Source organism: Hibiscus syriacus, unplaced genomic scaffold, assembly GCF_006381635.1.
Source record: "Hibiscus syriacus cultivar Baekdansim isolate YM2019G1 unplaced genomic scaffold, ASM638163v2 tig00110676_pilon, whole genome shotgun sequence".
Classification (NCBI taxonomy): Eukaryota; Viridiplantae; Streptophyta; class Magnoliopsida; order Malvales; family Malvaceae; genus Hibiscus; species Hibiscus syriacus.
Genome location: NW_024062820.1, coordinates 2,317,571 through 2,330,597, shown reverse-complemented (window position 1 = coordinate 2,330,597; position 13,027 = coordinate 2,317,571). Strand labels below are relative to the sequence as shown.

The following is a 13,027-nucleotide window of genomic DNA, read 5'->3' as shown; positions in this document are numbered from 1 at the left end:
GATTTCTGTTGGACAGCTTGATGGAGAAGGATATAGCACAACCTTTTCAGGCTGTGAATGGAAGATTACCAAAGGAGCACTCGTCATTGCTCGTGGTAAGAAGACTGGTACTCTCTATGTAACCTCAAATTTAGAGAATATCATTGCAGTAGCAGATGCTGATGGAAAATCAAACCTATGGCACCAAAGGCTTGGCCATATGAGCGAGAAAGGGATGAAAACACTTTTGTCAAAAGGGAAGCTGCCGGATCTAAAAAATGTAGATGTCGGACTATGTGAGGATTGCATCTTTGGCAAACAAAAGAAAGTCAGTTTTGCAAAGATTGGCAAGACACCCAAGGCAGAAAGGTTAGAATTGGTTCATACTGATGTATGGGGACCATCCCCAGTTCCATCTCTTGCAGGCTCACTATATTATGTCACCTTCATCGATGATTCAACAAGGAAGGTGTGGGTTTATTTTCTGAAGAAGAAATCAGAAGTCTTCGATATCTTCAGAAAATGGAAGGCCATGGTGGAAAATGAGACTGGTTTGAAAGTCAAGCGGTTGAGGTCTGACAATGGAGGAGAGTACAGAGACAGTAGATTCAGAGATTTCTGTGCAAACAATGGGATCAAGATGGAGACAACAGTTCCCAAGACACCGCAACATAATGGTGCAGAGCGCATGAACAGAACTCTGAATGAACGTGCCAGAAGTATGAGGATACATGCCGGCTTGCCCAAATTTCTATGGGCTGAAGCAATCAACACTGCAGCTTACTTGATCAACCGTGGGCCCTCAGTTCCTTTGGATGGCAGAACCAGAGGAAGTTTGGAGCAAGAAAGAAATAAACCTTTCACACTTAAGAGTGTTTGGTTGTATTTCTTATGTACACATAGACTCTGCTGAAAGAAGTAAGCTTGATGCTAAGTCCAACAAATGTGCCTTTGTTGGTTATGGCGGTGATGAGTTCGGTTACCGGTTTTGGGACTATGAAAATCGGAAGATCATCAGAAGCAGAGACGTCATTTTCAATGAAATGTGATGTACAAAGATAGATCAACCGCAGAATCAAGTAATACCGAAGCTGAAACAAAGGAATTTGCTGAGTTCGAGGAGATTTCTGGAAATGATGTTCAGATCAATCCTGAAGCAGTTCAAGAAGAACCAGGCACCAGAACTGAGACGCTCCTCCAGAATTCCTAAACCAACCCAACGGTATTCTCCTTCTTTACACTACTTGTTACTGACTGACAATGGTGAACCAGAGTGCTATGATGAAGCAATGCAAGTGGAGGATTCAGTCAAGTGGGAGTCTTCCATGAAAGATGAGATGGACTCGCTTATGTCAAATCAAACATGGGAATTAGCTGAATTACCACCAGGCAAGAAAGCGCTCCACAACAAGGATTTACAGGATCAAAGAAGAGCACGATGGGAGCAAACGCTACAAAGCAAGATTGGTTGTCAAAGGCTTTCAGCAAAAAGAAGGTATGACTACAATGAAATTTTCTCCAGTCGTAAAATTGTCTACAATCAGACTGATGTTGAAAATTGTAGCTGCAGAGAATTTACATCTTAGAGTTAGATGTAAAGACAGCTTTCCTTCATGGTGATTTGGAGGAAGAAATCTACATGAGGCAGCCAGAAGGCTTCATAGAGGCAGACAAGAAAAACCTGGTATGCAGGTTGAAGAAGAGCTTTTATGGTTTAAAACAAGCTCCTAGACAGTGGTACAAGAAGTTCGATAGCTTCATGAGTAGCAGTGGTTTTATCAGATGCCAAGCAGATCATTGTTGCTACATCAAGAGGTTCGACAACAGCTTCATTATTTTATTATTGTACGTTGATGACATGCTCGTTGCAGGCTCAGACATGCAAGAGATTATACACTTGAAGCAAAAATTGTCGAAGCAGTTTGCTATGAAGGATCTGGGCGCTGCAAAGCAGATTCTTGGGATGAGGATCAAGAGAGACACAAAGTCGGGGACTTTGATGTTATCACAGGAGTACATCAACAAAGTACTCTCCAGGTTCAACATGCAAGCTAAACCAGTAAGTACACCTTTAGGTGTTCATTTCAGACTCTCCAAAGACCAATCACCAAAGACGGAGGAAGAACGTGCACACATGGTGAAGGTGCCGTATGCCTCAGCAATTGGAAGTCTGATGTATGCCATGGTTTGTACCAGACCAGATATTGCTCATGCAGTGGGCTGTTAGCAGGTACATGAATAATCCGGGCAAGGTACACTGGGAAGCAGTCAAATGGATCCTCAGATATCGGGGTACCACAAACAAAGCACTTTGTTTCAAAGGTGGAGATATGATACTGACAGGCTATGTAGATGCTGACTTAGCCGGAAATGTCGACATCAGAAGGAGCACTACAGGGTATGTCTATACTCTAGGAGGCACTGCAGTGAGTTGGGTTTCTCAACTACAGAAGATAGTTGCTCTCTCCACAACTGAAGCAGAATATGTCGCTGTTACGGAAGCCAGCAAGGAGATGGTTTGGCTCCAAAGTTTCTTGGAAGAGTTAGGCAAGAAACAAGAAAACAATATCTTGTATTGCGACAGTCAAAGTGCTATCCATCTAGCAAAGAATCCGTCTTTTCATTCCAGGACAAAGCACATACAATTGAGATATCATTTTATCCGGTCTCTTCTGGAAGATGGGATTTTGAAACTTGAAAAGATTAGTGGAGCTCAAAATCCGGCAGACATGTTGACAAAGACGGTGACTACGGACAAACTGAAGTTGTGTTCAACTTCAGTTGGCATGCTAGAATAACAAGACCAGACATGCTGCTGCATTGATCGAGGTGTGAAGACATATTAAAATCAGTCTTCAAGTGGGAGATTGTTAAAAGTTTCAAAGTTTGGCAACCAACTTTGGAAAATGTTTTTTTCAAAGTTTGGTAAATGTTTCTTTGAAAAATGTTTTTCAAAGTTTGGTAAAATTTTGGTAGATGTTTGTTGAAAATAGGAATGGGTAAATTCACTTTAGTCATTGCACTTTAGGGTATTTTCAAAGATTAGTCCCTAAGTTTCTACTATAAATACCCTTACCCATTTAGCTTCAAAATCATCCCAAAACATTTCTTTCTTCCTATACTAGAGAGCTTTCTTGTGAGTAGTGAGTGTTTTGTAAACACCTGTAAATTTTCTCTCTTAGTAAAAGATCTGCAGCAGCCCGGAGACGTAAGCACAATTGGCTGAACTCCGTTATCAATTTTCGGGTATTATTTTTCCGCTTTTATTTTGCATTCTCACTAATCTGGTTATAGGGAAATTACTTGTACTCGGTTTATTTTCCTAACAGTTTAAACCTCTCGGAACTGAAAGCGATCCTAATCGGCCAATCGATCCTGGCGTCGAGGCCGTCGTCGCCTTGCGATCGGACGAGCAGTTATTGAAATGCAGCACAAGACAGATACTTGATAGGTACTTCGAACCTCTTTGCCTCTTCGTATACCAATACGTAACCACTTCGAGCTAGAACGGAATCGACATCGACCTCCTAGGCATTGGTTTCCGGCAGCCAATCGTAGGAACATCGCTCCTGCTTGCAGATCCAAAGCTTCTTCTTGACCAGCGAAACGAATTAAGATGCCGAATACATTGCAGAACCAGACCTGTGGGCAACTTTTTTTTTTTTGGATTTCATGAGAACAATGTTGTGATTTTTATGGAGGATTTATTGGTTGCATGGTATACCATAATACTTAAGAACTTAAATGTAATCCTAAAAAGTAATACTAATAGAGATATATTTCATATTTACTAAGACTTCTTTTTCGGTAGAAGCATAATTATGCATATTTTTCTAATTATTAGCAAGGCTGAAGGTTAAAAATCCTCCAATTCTTTTTAAAAAAATTAATTATACTAATATTTTTTAAGCACAATTAATACTTAACATTTTATTTAGTCTAAAATTTAACCCTAAATAGATGAAAATAGTTAACTCACAAACAACATCTTAAAATGATGTAATAAATCTACATAACATCGTACGTTGATGTAACATGTACTTATACTCACAGGAGGATACAAAACATGGTTAGAGTGAGTACGTATAAATTCAAATTATTTTATATTCGTGGCTCATTTTACTATTAATGTTCACTTAAAAATTTTATTTTTTTCAATAATTAATGTGTATGCTCACCATGTTACTGAATCATCTAGCGGTTATATACTTAAGGAGTTGTACAATAATTATATTCCACTGACACATGAATAGTAACCTTACAAGGTATCGTTCCATTTTGAAAGGAGACATCTCTTATCCCTTTGGATCTTTTAAAATCTAGGGTAAATTAAATATTTAGTATTTAAACTATCAGTTTAGTTTATTTTAATATTTAAACTTTTATTCTTTTCAAAATCATACTTAATATTTTGTTTTTATTTTATTTTAGTATCTCGCCGTTAAAAGCTTAATGCGTTTAGTACTTAATTATCAAATTTGGTCCATTTTAATATTTTAATATTAACAAGGTACTAAAAAGAAACAAAAACCGAAGTTTTCAACGTCGGGTTACTAAGATGAAACAAAAACTAAACTTTAGGAGTGATTTTGAAAGAAAAAAATTGAAAGTTTATGTACTAAAACGGATCAAAACTGATAGTTTATGTATTAAACATGTAATTTACCCTAAAAATCTAGACTCATTCTTTATACAAAGTAGGTTGAAATGCCAAAGATTGGAACTTTTTGCCAAAATATAAAAGCACTTCACAAGCTTTCAACCTAACTTTAAATTGGCATGATCATTAAAACCATACATTTTCCAAGTAAAAACTGCATTTACAGACCCTATTGGAAGAACTATTTATAAGTTATTTCCTTTCGCTGATGCTTTAGATGATCATCTTGTCCATAAACATGCATTCCTTTGATTGTTCTTCTTCTTCATGTGTCATCTTCTTTGCTGCAATTCTCTCTTTCCTTCTTACGTTTTCTCATTCGTTAACGTTACAATCGGACATCGAAGCTCTTCAATCCCTTAAACTCTCCGTCGATCCGAACATGATCCCGCCGTCGTCGTACCTCACGACTTGGGATTTCTCGGCCGATCCATGCGAGACTTCCGGTTCGAAATTCCTGGGAATTTTATGCTCTTTCCCTCAAGGCAACTCAACGAGCCGAATAACAGCGCTCGAGCTTGATAGCGTTGGATATGAGGGATTTTTACCACCCAGAATAGGAACACTTACCGCACTCACCACACTCGACCTCAGCGGTAACAAGTTCAGAGGGCCGGTGCCGGAGACCATAAAGAACCTCAACAAACTAACCAGAATCTCTCTTTCCGGTAACTTTTTTACCGGCGGTATCTGGACATGGATATACAGGTTGAAGAAGCTTGAAAGGATAAACCTGTCTGGAAACCAACTCTCCGGTCGGATCCCTGCTCGGATTTCCAAGCTAAGAAGATTGACTCACTTAAGCCTATCGAACAACGAGTTTTCACAAAGAATTCCCAGCCTTTATGCATTGGAAAACCTGCAGACACTCGAGCTCGACTCGAACATATTGATCGGAAGCTTGCCAAAGCTTCCTTCAGGGCTAACAACTTTAAGATTGTCACACAACAAACTGACAGGCCATATCACATCATTAGTTGACCTCGAGCATCTATTATACATAGATTTGAGTGATAACTGGTTTTCAGGACCTGTTAACCGGGGAGTTCTTGCATTACCTCGGTTGACATACCTCAATGTCTCCTTCAACAAGTTCAAAAAAATGGAGGTGAACAACTACTTCGGAAGCGGGTCCAGGCTTCGAACGCTCGACGCGCAATGGAATCTCCTGCAAGGTCATTTACCGGTTAAGTTGGTGAACTTCGAGAGATTAGTAGTGATTAATCTGTCACACAATCAGTTTACAGGTGAAATCCCCATAGGGTATGCACAAAGATTGGGGAGGCCATGGAGAACCCTGTTTTTAGATCATAACTACTTATTGGGTCGCGTTTCGGTAGAGTTCGGCAGCGCCGTCGCGAGGATTAGAGGTAGTCTGGCGAATAATTGCCTGAGATGCCCTTTAAGGATCCCGCTTTGCCGGGGGCAGCAGAGGCCGGCATCGGCATGCCATGGTTATACTCAAAATACCACGAATCATTTAGAGAACTATTGATTAACTTTCGCAGCACATGTAAATTGGTTTTTTTCCCATGAATATGGTAATAGAAAATTATACCAGATAAATTGTTATGACTCTTTATTTATATATAAGTAACCTGCCAAAATTATTGTTAAGGTACAATGTAAATTCTAGAGTTATTTTAGTTATTTTAGTTTATATATATATATTAAGAATACTCTAGATTAATATAAAAATTAGAGATGTGTAAAAATGTCCCTATAAAATTCTAGATGTTTATAATATTTAATATTATATATAAATTTATTTATTAGAAGAATCTAGATATTTATAATATTAAATGGTTAAGATACTAACACGTGTTGGATTCGTCGAAATTTCCAACAATTATATAAGATGGAGTTTTCACATATTTAAAGAGACCTTTCATATTTATTATCTGCCAAATCAATGGACTACAAACCATGTAGGAGTTCATCAAAAGATGTAATACGACTTCTTTAGAGGGAACCTCACCGCTTCAACTTCAAACTGACTGTCTTTCTTGTCAATCAACCTAGCCGAAATTAGTGGAAGGTTTTTTCATAGAACTACCATTTTATGATTTCAGGTGAAAGTGGGGTTGTTTAGTTTGTTTTGTGAGCAAAATGGACCCCTTTTCATCTAAAAGAACGGGAAATAGTAGTTGGGTTCCTCCCAGAGCTCAGATGGAGGGTTTGGGTGGCACTGGCAGGATCAGGAATTCACTTTTAGAGGACCCTTTTAACTTTTCAGACCTTATGAACTTTGATTCATATGCTGGTTGGTTTAATATCCTTCAGCAACAGATCGGGTGTTTGCTTCCTTCAGTTTGTCCTCGTATCCGTCCTTGTCGTATACCTCTTTCGATTCGCTACCCATCGCGGGACAAAATTATGACATCTTTGTGAAACTTTGATGCGTTGAATGGCACGGATGTTGAAAATTAAACACTAAGTGGCCATCAAATTTTTGATGGAAAGTTTGATGAAATATTAAATTTGTCAAGTCACCGGAAGTTGGCTTGAAATTATTAAAAAATTGTACAGCGGTAAAATTTTATTTTTAGTTATTATAATTTAGGATATTTACAAATTAATCTTTAAACTTCAACTATAAATACTCTAGTTCATTTAACTTCAAAATCATCCCAAAACATTCTAGTTTTTTTTCAATATTAGAGAATTTAGAGAATTTATTGAGAGTTATTTTCTCTTTTTTATCAAGAGAGAATTATCATTGTTTTCTCTTTAGTAGATCGAGAGAAGTTGTAATTCATATTTTTTCATAGTGAAATTCTTCTACCGTTGCCTGTAGTTTTTACCCTATATTATTTAAGGGTTTTCCACGTAAATTTTGTGTCTCTTTTATTTTCATTTTTATTTTTTCAAATTATCAGTTGTGTTTTTGTTCTATTCGATAGCCGTCTTCCGCATCAGATTCTTATAGTTGTGGGGACAACATGGTGTTCCAGGAAAGAGATACACACATCAGTAATTCATTGGTTCCATCTGAAGCAGAATTGGGTTATCCGGATTTGTCTAATACATTGGTTCTTTTTCCAACTAGACCCTCACTTGATGAGAAGATGCTTAAAGCATTTTCCTTTCTTAAGGAGTCATCTGGAGGGGGCATTTTGGCACAAGTTTGGGTTCCAATCAAGCATGGAGATCACTATATGCTGAGCACTTCTGAACAGCCTTATTTGCTAGACCAGATGCTTTTGGGTTATCGTGAAGTTTCAAGGACATATATCTTCTCTGCAGAACTGAAACCGGGTTCTTCCCCCGGTCTTCCTGGTCGTGTTTTTATCTCTAGAGTTCCTGAATGGACTTCTAATGTAATCCATTACAGTAAGGGCGAGTACTTGCGGGTTACAGATGCAGTCAATTACAAAATCCGTGGTTCCATTGCCTTGCCAATTTTTGAACCTCCTGAGATGTCTTGTTGTGCTGTGCTGGAACTTGTCACCATGAAAGAGAAACCCAATTTTGATTCAGAAATGAAAAGTGTCTCCCTTGCACTCCAGGTTAGTAACTAATATTTATGTTTCTGCAATTGAAAGATTTTGCATTTATGGGTCTGAACCTTCATTAACTCTTCCTTTTTATTGTGAAACTGTGTTATACATATTCGTGTCGGACAGGGGCACAAGGATATGACTTTCCTAAGACCCTTTAGATATATGGAGAAACTAAGAGAAACCTGAACATACTCGTGTCAGACACATATCTGTACTCGACAGTAACACCCGAGTCTGTGAAACATAGGTTTGAAAGACTGTTTTTCTGTTTTCTGTAACTCCCCAAACATATCCTTATTTCTCATTTGGCTTTCTATAACTCATTTAAACTTAAACTCCATTTTAATGGATGACATGAAGAAGAGTAATAAGGAGGTAAAATATTACTGACTAATAACTTGCCAGAGTTTTTCTTCCATTCTACATCTCTTGCTAACCCAAATTTTCAGTTTTTTGCAGCAAAATATTATTGTCTTCGCATATTATTTATAAGTTTGTACTGCTGAACAATAATGCATTTTCTGCTAGAAATTCTTGCATTTTCATCATGTTTGTAAATGGAAACCCTGGAGCTTTGATCCATAGAAACTGTAGTTAATGACAGAAAACTTCTTTAATTCTCTCGGATGAAGCGGAGTTTGCGTTATTAATGCTAGAATTTAGTTTAGAAAATGTTAAAAATGTATGATAAAATTATAACTAACATCTGATATTCAACCTTTAGGTGCCATGCTATTGTTGAATGTGGGAAGGTACTGGTGGTATATGTTATTTACCTAATCTTAGATTATCAATTTTAGAGAAAAATAACCTTACCGCACCCGCACAGACATACACTATAGAGCAATTCCTTTAAAGTAAATCATGTATGGATTTTAAGGTACTGAACCGTATTAGTTATATATGATATCATGGAATTTATCTTGAACCCTATCATGTGCAGGCTGTGAATTTAAGGACCGCCACTCCTCCACGACCTCTTCCACAGGTACATTAGAACTTCGAATGCATTTAACTTCAGCTGTTATAGAAAAGGCATTTTTATGTTGAATTGTGTGTGTGTGTGTGTATCTGTAAGTATAAACAATATTGGGTGTTTTTCTTATTGGTTAACTGAATAAGAAGTGTGGTACTGTACATTTTCTCTAAGGCCTCTCCTTCCAATTTTGTCTTCAGTGCCTCTCGAGGAACCAGCAATCTGCATTAGCTTAAATAACTGATGTTTTACGTGCTGTATGTCATGCACATAGTTTGCCATTGGCTCTAACATGGATTCCTTGTAATTACGCTGAGGAAGCTGTGGACGAAATTTTAAAAGTACGTGGTGGAGAGAGTAGCAAACGTCAGGAAGGGAAGTGTCTTACGTGTTGAAACTACAGCCTGTTATGTTAATGAAAGGGAGACATAGCATTTTGTGCGAGCTTGTATGGAACATTACCTTGAAGAAGGAAAAGGTATAGCTGGAAAAGTGCTTCGGTCTAAGCATCCATTCTTCTCTACTGATGTGAAGACATATGACATTAGTGATTATCCGCTTGTTCATCACGCACGCAAGTGTAACCTGAACGCTGCCGTTGCTATCAGGTTGAGCAGCACCTACACTGGTGATGATGATTATATATTGGAGCTTTTTCTTCCTATTAAATTGAAAGGAAGTTCAGAACAGCAACTCCTGTTGAATAACCTCTCAGGTACTATGCAACGAATATGTAGGAGTTTGAGAACAGTTTCGGATGCAGAAATTATTGGACAAGGGTCAAAAATTGAGGTTCAGAGGGAAGCAATATCAAACTTCCCCTCATTGTCTATATCTAGGAGGGGCTCGGAAATGGAATTATCTGCTGATAGTGACATGAAATCTAGTGATACAGTTCCCAATGTATCGAATTCAAGAAGTGATGGAAAGGAAGCTGATGGTCCTCGTGAACAGGTACCGTGTTGAATGTTCTTTCCCTTTTGATGGATGACTTGAGTACTTGACTTGTGAAACACATGAAAGGGATCCTTCATTTATTGTATGTAAACGAAAGAAGTCTGGAAATTTGATTTGAACGATGCATCCAGACAAAGGAATTCATGATCTGATATCTGTTTTCTGATAACTGTTGAGTTAGATAAGATACTATGTATGTGTTGAGTTGAATAAGATACTATCTTTTTCCTGTAATAATATACTTATGTTTACTAGTAATAAAGAGTGGTTGTCTAATTGAAATCGAAGAATCAGCAGTATTTTAAGCAAGTACTATTAAGTATTAACATGTCTCGTGAGCTTGCCCTGTCATACTTGCTTGCTTTGAGCTTAGCAAGTATTCAAGCTCTCTTGAAATAATCAATATGCACTTGTGTTTCCTGTTTTAATCGTTTAACATGATTGATATGTATGAGTTTTTGTGTTGGAATATACTGAACTTATTTTCTTTATTCAGTTGTGTTGTTCCATGTTTGCACCCGCCGTTGTGGGCAACCTTATGTGGTTAAGTAATATCTCCGTGCATATTTGTAGGCAATGAGCGGACCACGAAGGCAGATAGAGAAGAAGAGAACTGCAGCAGAAAAGAATGTTAGCTCGAGTGTTCTTCAACAGTATTTCTCAGGGAGTCTGAAGGATGCTGCAAAAAGCCTTGGTGGTAAGCCTTGAAGTTGCTTGTTTAAGTGCATCATAAGATTACTATAACGCCGGTTCTGATCAAGTTTCTGTAGAAATTTTTGTGTTCGTTGACTTTATAAGATTTTGCTTATCTTTTGGAGAAAAAATTTAAATATGCAAGTTTATAAAATCCAATTCCAAATTCGTGATTTTAAGTTCCAAAATTCCGATCCCCGACTGAAAGTCAAAGCATTGCTCCGTATACCAATTTATCACCGCTGCCTTTGCCCCACTCAAAATCCTCCCGATCAGAACCAGCGTTATTAGTAATCTTATGATTTTTTTATGAAGAATCTTTGAAACTAGAAATTGTTTTTATCGTTTAGTCTATATGCTTTAGAAAATACTTGTGAAAACGGGTATAATGAACATATGCAAGTTTTGGAATATCATTTTCAAGCAGTAGAGTGAACCTGGTTCATGCTATATATTTTGATGTATGATTGACCTTTGATTTCCTGCTCCTTGTAGTTTGCCCCACTACACTGAAAAGGATATGTAGACAACTTGGGATCTCAAGATGGCCGTCTCGCAAGATTAACAAGGTGAATAGATCATTAAAAAAATACAAACTGTTATCGACTCTGTGCAAGGGGTGGAAGGAGGATTGAAGTTTGATCAATCGACCGGAGAGTTTATTGCAGCAGGAAAACACTAGTACTCTCCAATAAGAACCTTCCCGTCCAAATTCTTGAACCTGTAGTCAAGAGAAATCATCAGCGTCGCTAGAATCTTGCCCAGATGAAGAAAATTCAGTGGTTAAGTTGGAGGAAAACCAGTGTTATTTTGGTGGTAACAACGGCAAGTCTGCAAGGGGTGTGCTTGTTCCAAATACCCGTGGTGAAGTAAAAAAATCTAGCGTCCCTCTTATTGATTGTAGTGATGACTCTAAGTCAGTTTCTCTAGACACGGAAAATGGAACCATTGGTTCTTATTTACGAAAAGGGCATATCAGTGGTCTGAACAAGGAGAATCTGAAGGTAGAAGACTCAAACTCCCACTTCATGTTTCGGGGTTCGAGCTCCTTGGCTGCTGCCGCTGAAATAGATATTGGAAATGCTGAAGAAAACCACCAACCAGCTTCTTCAAGTATGACAGACTCATCGAATGGATCTGGTTCAATGTCACATGGAAGCACATCAAGCTCTGAAAGTTTCGAGAAGGCTAAGAATTCTAAAGTGAAAATCTGCGTTGAAAGCAGCTCAAAAATTACTGTGAAAGCTACATACAAAGATGATACAGTCCGTTTTAAGTTTGAGCCATCTGCTGGGTGCTTCGAACTATACGAAGAAGTTGCGAGGAGGTTCAAACTACAAACCGGGACATTCCAACTCAAGTATTTAGATGACGAAGAAGAATGGGTAATGTTGGTTAGTGACTCAGATTTACAGGAGTATCTGGAAGTCATGGAATACGTCGGAACGCGCAACGTGAAGTTTCAAGTTCGCGATGTGCCTTGTGCTATGGGCAGTTCTGGTGGCAGCAACTGCTTTTTGGGTGGAAGCTAAACACTAATATGTCGATTGCGAGGGATGCAATCTCATAGTGGTTCCTCGAGCTCGATCCAAAAAGAAGGCTTCAATGTTTTACTCGATTCGCTTCCCATGGTGTTCCTAAATAAATGGTTGCTCGGCTCAACGATGCTGTTCTTGAATCTTGATTCTTGAATGGTAATGATTGCTTGGAAGTGAGACAAAGGCTTAAAAGAAGTGAGCATGGATTATTGAATAAATTTATAATACATCTTGTTATATAGGTTTGTGGACAATAGAAATTCTTAGGAGGTGTAGCAAAGGGCATTTTATTTTTATTTGAACTTGGATAGTTATTATTTTTTGATTGTCCGGTTTCAAGGTTTTGCCTTGACTAATTAAGATTCATCCGCGTCGGACACTTGAATTTGGTGGGTGAACTCCATGTAAGGATTTTCTGTATATACAAAGACCTAAACTCAAGACTTTGTTTAAGCGATATTAAGTTATTTATCACTTGAATCAACCCTGTTATAACTTGGATAGTTATTTTTAAAAGGTAACATTAAATTACATGAAATCGAATTTTAATATATGTACTATTCTCTCTCTTTTTCCTTCTATTTTTCTTCATTTCACAAATATATTGAAATTTAACTCCAATTACATATAAACAAAGGGTAAACTACATGGTTATCACTTCAATTATTATTTTATTTCATTTTGGTCATCCACCATTAAAAATTAGGATAAAGTACATAAA

General features: G+C 37.7%; 1 protein-coding gene and 1 pseudogene across 1 annotated transcript; both read left to right on the top strand.

The window, feature by feature from the left end:
• Positions 1-4,877: 4,877 nt before the first annotated feature.
• Positions 4,878-6,134, top strand: LOC120137818 (probable inactive leucine-rich repeat receptor kinase XIAO). The gene has a single exon (XM_039153471.1). It carries the CDS (start codon positions 4,878-4,880, stop codon positions 6,132-6,134), a length of 1,257 nt encoding a protein of 418 aa, XP_039009402.1.
• A 1,552-nt stretch (positions 6,135-7,686) lies between these two features.
• LOC120137890 lies at positions 7,687-12,315 on the top strand (annotated as a pseudogene).
• Positions 12,316-13,027: the final 712 nt, after the last annotated feature.

Bases quoted from the DNA above. Each gene is read 5' to 3' on its own strand.
- LOC120137818 (XM_039153471.1), top strand. From the start codon at position 4,878: ATGCATTCCTTTGATTGTTCTTCTTCTTCATGTGTCATCTTCTTTGCT.